The 7,660-nt window shown below is 40.7% G+C and overlaps 1 protein-coding gene across 1 annotated transcript in view; it reads right to left on the reverse strand.

The window, feature by feature from the left end:
* Window positions 1-4,422: 4,422 nt before the first annotated feature.
* Window positions 4,423-7,660, reverse strand: part of LOC143025948 (uncharacterized) — a 99,816-nt gene continuing 96,578 nt past the window's right edge. The window contains exons 6-7 of the mRNA XM_076185930.1: window positions 7,593-7,660; window positions 4,423-4,616 (exon numbers count right to left, since the gene is read on the reverse strand). The exon at window positions 7,593-7,660 is cut by the window's right edge and continues 114 nt beyond it. Coding sequence (XP_076042045.1) covers window positions 4,423-4,616; window positions 7,593-7,660 — 262 coding nt within the window. The remainder of the gene's footprint in view (window positions 4,617-7,592) is intronic.

A 7,660-nucleotide genomic window follows, 5' to 3' on the forward strand; every position in this document is an offset into this window, starting at 1 on the left:
TTAATCTCCCCATGCCCCTATCATCTCCTCATCCTTCCATCAGCCCATCATATTTACCGCTCTATTTTTCCATTCAATTCCCAATCTACCAATCCACCATCCCCTCTTCGTCAATCACAACATCCCCCCATCCCTCATCATCACTATACCATCACCCAATCTAACCATCATCCCATCATCAACAGCTGGTTTTGTCATGGCCCAGGACAATGGGTAGGGAAATGCCTCTCTCTTAGAGGCACCCTGCCCTAGAGGCTTGGTTTTGTCCCCTGTACCTCCTACTACTCCCTCTCCCTCTACCTATCATTTAGATATACCTCCTCAAACCTCTTGTAATCCTTCTGTTTTGCCTTGTCCTAGGACCTCCTACTCGACGTTACCTCTTCGTACCTCTCTTCCCTCCTCCTCCTTTCCCTGACAATTCAAATCAGCCTGTTCAAACACAACCTCCTCTCCTCCCTCCTAATCTCCCTCCTAGCTTCCCTCCTCTTCTTCTTCATTTCCTTCCTTCTCTCCTTCCTCAGATATCTCCTCCGTCTTTGTCCTTCTCCTCTTCCTCCTTCTCTTCTTCCTAATCCTCCACCTTCTACTCCTGCCTTACTCCGTCTCCTCCTCCTCCTCCTCCTCCTCCTCCTCCTCTTCCTTCTCCTCCTTCATCTCCACCTCCTCCTCCTTCTCCTCCTCCTCTTCCTCCTCCTCTTCCATCTCCCATTTCTCCTTCTCCTCTTCTTCCTCGTTCATCTTGAACTACCTCCTTCATCATCATCCTTTCCTCCCTTTTCTGTCTTCTTCTCTTCCTCGTTTCGTTCCACTCTCCTTTTTGTTTCCTATTTTTTTTTCTCTTTTTGTTCTCCAGCCTCCCCCTCCTCTTCTCTTTCGTTTTCTTCCTCTGCCTCTTTTTCCGACTTCCTCTTCGTCTTCATCTTCTTTCTTTTGCCCCTTTTCGTTTCTTCATGTTGTTGTGTGTTGCTTGTCTCCGCTTTCTTTGCCACGTCCTCCTCTACGTCTATTTCTTTCTTTCTTTCCCCTTCCTCCTCCTCCACCTCCTCCTTCTCCCCATACCCCTCCACGTCCTCCTCCTCCTCCTCCTCCTCCTCCTCCTCCTCCTCCTCCTCCTCCTCCTCCTCCTCCTCCTCCTCCTCTTCCTCCTCCTCCTCTTCCTTCTTTTGATTCTCCTCCATCAGCACTTTTTCCTCTACTTTTACTTCTATCTCTACCTCGCCTCTAACTCTGTATCTACTTTTACGTCTAACTCTACCTCTACCTCTACCTTCAGTTCTTTCTCGCCCTCTACTTCTATCTCTACCTCGCCTCTAACTCTGTATCTGCCTTTACGTCTAGCTCTATCCCTATCTCTATCTTAAGCTCTTTCTCATCCTCTACCTCTATCTCTGCCTCTATCTCCATCTTCTCTACCTCTGGCTCAACCGCCTACCTCTACGTCTAACAACTCCTAAACCTACCTATAACTCTACTTCTACGTTTTTTTCTATTTCTGTCTCTACCTTACACCATCGCCTCATCTTTCTCCTCCTCTGCTTCCTTCCCTTCCACCTTCTTCCCGTCCAATTTTCTTTCCTAATCCTTTTCCTCGTCCTCTTATTTACTCTCCAAGCAACTTCCTCCTTCTCTTCCTCTCTCCTCTCCTCCTCTCTTCTCTCTATTCGCTCTTTTAGAACCATGTTTCTAGATAAAGAGAACCTTACACCATGGGGTGTTTAACTGCGAACAGGCCCGTTACCTTTGCCCTGTGTGAATGGACAGCCAGGACAAGTGGAAGTCATTTTATGTTTGCTGAAAGCCTCATTTTCCTTGACTGTCACTGCCCTTCCGTTTTCTTTTCTCTTCTTCTCTTTTCCGTCTCCGTGCTACACCATCGTAGTCGCTTCTCCCTCACCTCCTCTTCACTCGAACGTTTCTTTACTTCCTCCTATTCCTCTCTCTTTTTTCTAATCCTTTCTCAGACTCTTCTGCTCTCCATCCTTCCCTCCTGTGCTCTCTTTCTCTCATTCCGTTTTCTAAACATTTCTCAGACTCTTCTGCTCTCCATCATTCCCTCCTGTGCTCTCTTTCTCTCTTTCCTTTTTGTAGCTTCCTATTACTTTTCCCACCTCCTTGGAGATTCTTCATCTGTTTCCTTTTGTTGAATTCTATAGTTAACACATTTTAGGCCTAAAGCATCCCATTTTGTGTTCGCATCATCTCTTTCTTCTCACTATGTCGTTCTCTCGAGTTCGACTGTTTCTCGAACTCACCACCACCATCTCAACGGGAAGAATTTCATCCCAACCAATCATACTCTTTTCCATTCCTGTCCTGTCTCATCCCTACTTTCTCATCCCCCCTCTCTCCCTTCTCTCCTCCCCCCTCCCCCCCCAGTCTTTGGGAGGGTGAGGGAGATGGCCGGGGGGAGGGGGGAGGGGGGTGCCACGGGAGCTGCAACAACTTAAAGCAATTTCCCTCATTCACACAAATTGACTCGCGCTGCCAAATCGCACTCAAAAGTTGAGGCATTGAGTGCCAGGCGTTTTGCAGGCTTTTGGAGTGTGAACGCTTTGAGAGGGAAGAGAGTTTTGCAGGTTTTTGGAGTGTGAAGGCTTTGAGAGGGCAGAGAGTTTTGCAGGTTTTTGGAGTGGAGCTGTTTTGAGACTGGTGGTCTTTTAGGAAATATTTGGAGGGTGAGGGGATTGTGCGAACAAAGATGTATTATTTCTGATTTAGAACTCTTTCAGATACTATAAGACGGTAGAACGTTTTTCCATTTGTTTTCACGTAAATGTTTTGAAACAAAAAGTACTTTACCAAGCCTTTGGAAGCAAAGCATTGTTTATACAAAGGCCTATTTCTCGTATTACCAAAGAACTTTGGAGGAAATTGTGGTTCCAATCTGTGTAAAGTTTTGAAGCTGTATATCAACTGGCTGTTTTCTAGCCCATAATGCTATCGACGTTAGGCAGCAAGTTACAGACACATAGATACTAGAAACTAGTGAAATGGGCGCTTTCAGGCTCTATTTTTCGTATTTATGATACAGACGCATTAATAGTTTATTCACTTGTCAATCTATAATCTATATATTCATCAACTTCTTTGTGTCCATACTAAATTATCTCTTCATTTATTTATTTATCCACTTACTTATTGATTTATTTACTTATATATTAATTTAATTATCTATTTATTTATCTATTGATGAATTAACTGATTAATCTATTTATTTATTAATTTATTTATCTATTCATCTACTTATTTACTTATTTATTCATCTATCTATTAATAGACTTATCTATCTATTTATTCATTTATCTATTTATCTATTTATTTATGTACCTATTAATTTATTCATTTATTTATATATTCATTTCTTTACTTCTTTTTATAAATGCATTCATTTGATTCAATGATGTATCTATTTATATATTTACTTAAATATTCATTTGTAGAGACATTGGGACAAATTATGGAAAAGGTGGAGGGGGAGACACGGGCCTTTATCTGAATATCGAGTTTATTCCAGACCGGTTTCGCTCCTCTGAAGAAGCTATTATAAGCGAAACCGGTCAGGAATAAACTCGATATTCAGATAAAGACCCGTGTTTCCCCTCCACCTTTCCCATAATAGTATTCGTTTATTTAACTATTCACCTATTCAATCATTTTTTATATTCTTTCTCTATTCTCTCCCATTGTGTTCCTAAAGATTTCTTGAAGGCAAACTTCATCATCAGCTAAAGAATCCAGAAACCATCTGACCACGTCTCTCTCTCTCTCTCGCTCACACACACACACACACACACACACACACACACACACATACATATATATATATATATATATATATATATATATATATATATACATACAGTATATATCAAATAATTCCGACAGTCGTCCCCAGACTCGAACCGAGACTTGCGAGGAGGCAAAGCCGACGCTCTACCAACTGAGCTACCGAGACTATAAGATTATCTAACTTTGGGGTTAATCTAACTCCCGCAGGATTTAAGTCGACTGCTACCTGCCGTCCTAACTTCATTTTACAGAGAACCACTAGCTACATGTGGGCTTGGGTCTCTGTAAAATGAAGTTAGGACGGCGTGTGTGTGTGTGTGTGTGTGTGTGTGTGTGTGTGTGTGTGTGTGTGTGTGTGTGTGTGTGTGTGTGTGTGTGTGTGTGTGTGTGTGTGTGTGTGTGTGTGTTTGTGTTTTGGGGGTAATTTTCTACATTTTCCTTAAACAGATGTATATCTTCAAACAAGATTATCATACCTGCTAGTAATAATATAATTAGATTCTGGTGATGCGAGTCCAAGGCCATGTTCACGCTAGTGGTTTAACCGCAAGGAAACCGCGGCGGTACGGTATACTCAAAGAAAAAACCGCGCGGTTGTGTGTGAACGCTTACATTGATTTACATTATAATTTAACTTCCGCGGTTAGAACCGCGGACGTTGAGACCGGTAGTGTGAACAGGGCTTAAGAGGAAACCAACCAGTTTCTCACGATGCGAACGTGACCGCCCAAAGAGCTCTTGCGTTTGCGACTTCAGCCCAAATCCAAACTTCACTGACAATCTTGAGGTATTCCTTGCCACCGTAATCTCCGCCGCCTGCGGTGCTAAGCCTCATGTTACTCGAAACATCTTAAGAATAAAGCGAATTTCGCGTGAATCTCTTTGTAAACAGATAACATGGGGTTGTGTCTAATCTTTAGGCTAAAATCCTACGTGATTTTGGTGAGGTCAATTCATAGTACACGGTGTAACAAGGTGTCGCGCAGATTACATGCAAAACAATACGTTGCACCAGAATACTGTAATATCCCTAATTAATGTAATGGATTTGCTACATCGCTAATCCCGTTGGGCATTCAGGCAGGGGTACCAACCTTTCCGGCACATCACGGAGGCAGGGAGGGAGGGAGAGAGAATGAGGAAGGGTGGAAGACAACTTCCGCAACAGAATAGAATTGTTTGACGGAAACCAACAATTGTCACTCTTGTTTTTCGATCAAGATTCAGATCGTGAAAAGTTCTACACTAACTGGCTGAATAAAGTCGTCATGCCACATTCAGGAAGACGATAAGAATACCTGAGATACCAAAGAGCAAATGTGTGTGTGTGTGTGATTCACCATGGTCTTGGATCAGATGTCGGACTTGTGATCGACAGTTATTGACCTCCCGGATGAGAGCTCAGAGCTCGTATGAACGATCTATGGGTAATACTGTGACCTTACACGCACACACAGACCCAATTTTCCGCCTACGAGAGTTGGAGTAACACCTCGCAGCGCAGCGATACTGAAATTATTTTAGCCCTGGGTGGGAGTCGAACCCGGACCACCGTAGTGGCAGGCGAGAACTCTAACCACAGCGCCACGAGGTGTGTGTGTGTGTGTGTGTGTGTGTGTGTGTGTGTGTGTGTGTGTGTGTGTGTGTGTGTGTGTGTGTGTGTGTGTGTGTGTGTGTGTGTGTGTGTGTGAGTAAGTGTGTGTATGTGTGTGTGTGTGTGTGTGTGTGTGTGTGTGTGTGTGTGTGTGTGTGTGTGTGTGTGTGTGTGTGTGTGTGTGTGTGTGTGTGTGTGTGTGTGTGTGTGTGTGTGTGTGTGTGTGTGTACGTACGTGTGTGTGTGTCCACCTAATTCTATTTCCCTAATTGTGACACAGGAATTGAGCGATACTTGTGAATCATTGCCATATTTTTGCTCCATTGTTTGAAATTAACAGTAATTTTGTTTATGTTTCTAAAATGGACTAAGCCTTGTTTTGCTATTCCATGTGTGGACGCATCTGAACGAAATACTTTATTCTTTGGTATCCTCAAGAATATGGTCTTTTTTAATCTACTCCTATGACCTCGCGAAACTCTTCCGTTAAGAAATAGAATAATAATGAATAAATAAATAAATAAATGAATAGATAAATAAATAAATAAATAAATAAATAAATAAACAAATAAATAAACAAATAAATAAATAGATTAATAGATAAATAAATAAATAAATAGATAAATAAATAAAGAAATAAACAAAGAAACAAATGAATGAATAAATAAATGAATAAATAAATAAGTAAATAAATAAATAAATAGATAAATAAATAGATGAATAAATAGATAGATAAATAAATAAATAAATATATGAATAAACAAATAAATAGATAAATAAATAAGTAAATAACTGAAAAATAGATAAATGTATAAATACATAAATAAGTAAATAAGTAAATAAATAAACAACCCCTTCCTCCATTAACCTAAACACTATAATCATTCCATCCCTTTCCCCTCTTTCCTTCCATGAAGACAAAACTGATTCGTCTGATTTCTCTTCGTATATTTTATCTGATATGCTGGAGATCTGTTTTGTTGTTTTTTATATGATTTTTTATATATAATGTTGATATATTTCATTAAGTGCAAAATTCACATTACCGTTACTTGTTCTAATCGAGGGCGGATTAGGCTGTGTGATTTTTTTTCTTATTGTCATTATCTCTCTTTGCATATTGGGAATTTTTTTTTTCCGACGGTCTATATGTCATGGTTGTAATTTTGTGGATTTGTTTGTCTGAAGACAGGTTGTCCATGGCCGAAAATTCTAGATCCTTTTTTTTTTTTTTTTTTCATACAACTATCTCTTGTTCCATTGTTCCTCTATCTACTGTTGGTAGTCTTGTATAACTTTTTCGTTTTTCCAGTCCTTGGCATTTGTTAGCGGTGAAGTTCATTTACCTTGCTTGGCGGAATTTATATATTCCATCCAGATCCTTTTGAAACAGTTTGTATTCCTCGCAGTTTAAGACATCTTTTATTCGCCTTGCTATCTTTAATTCGCCTCCAGACATATTAGTGTAGCTTGTTTTTCTTCCCCATGATGTCATTTACGGAGAACCAGAACATTATGGGTTCCAGAACAGACCCTTGCGGGACTTTAATAGTCGTTTCTTTCCATCCTGATGTTCTGTTCTTTACTGTCTTCATGTATCGGTCACCGAGGAAATCCCTCGATTATTTAAAGGAGTTTTTTGGAAGCCTTCAAGTACGTACCAATTTCCTTAGGAATCGTTTGTGAGATATCTTATCAAAGACTTTCTCCAGATCTCAATACGCACCAAGTATCCAGTCGTCTCTGTCATGTAGGATATCAACCATTCTTGAGTAAAGAACAAATCAAATACACATGAACTTTCAAAATGAAAACTGAGTTCAATGTTAAAATGTTCATCTTTTCAAGACATTAAAGAACCTTAATTTTCATAATACTTATGTGTGTGTGTGTGTGTGTGTGTGTGTGTGTGTGTGTGTGTGTGTGTGTGTGTGTGTGTGTGTGTGTGTGTGTGTGTGTGTGTGTGTGTGTGTGTGTGTGTGTGTGTGTGTGTGTGTGTGTGTGTGTGTGTGTGTGTGTGTGTGTGTGTGTGTGTGTGTGTGTGTGTGTGTGTGTGTGTGTGTGTGTGTGTGTGTGTGTGTGTGCGCGCGAGTGTGTGTATATGAGTGCTGCATACGCTTGAGCTGGTTTGCATACGTATTCACACAAAGACACTCAAAATTGCGCTTGTCCGTATTCAGAAAAGTATCATCTAAATATCTATCACCATTGTTGCTCCAGTAGCCCTTGTTGTTGTCGTCGTCGATGTAGATGTTCTTGTTGCTGTTCCTGCCG

This window comes from Oratosquilla oratoria, chromosome 6 (genome assembly GCF_046742065.1).
Source record: "Oratosquilla oratoria isolate Oo_2021 chromosome 6, ASM4674206v1, whole genome shotgun sequence".
Classification (NCBI taxonomy): Eukaryota; Metazoa; Arthropoda; class Malacostraca; order Stomatopoda; family Squillidae; genus Oratosquilla; species Oratosquilla oratoria.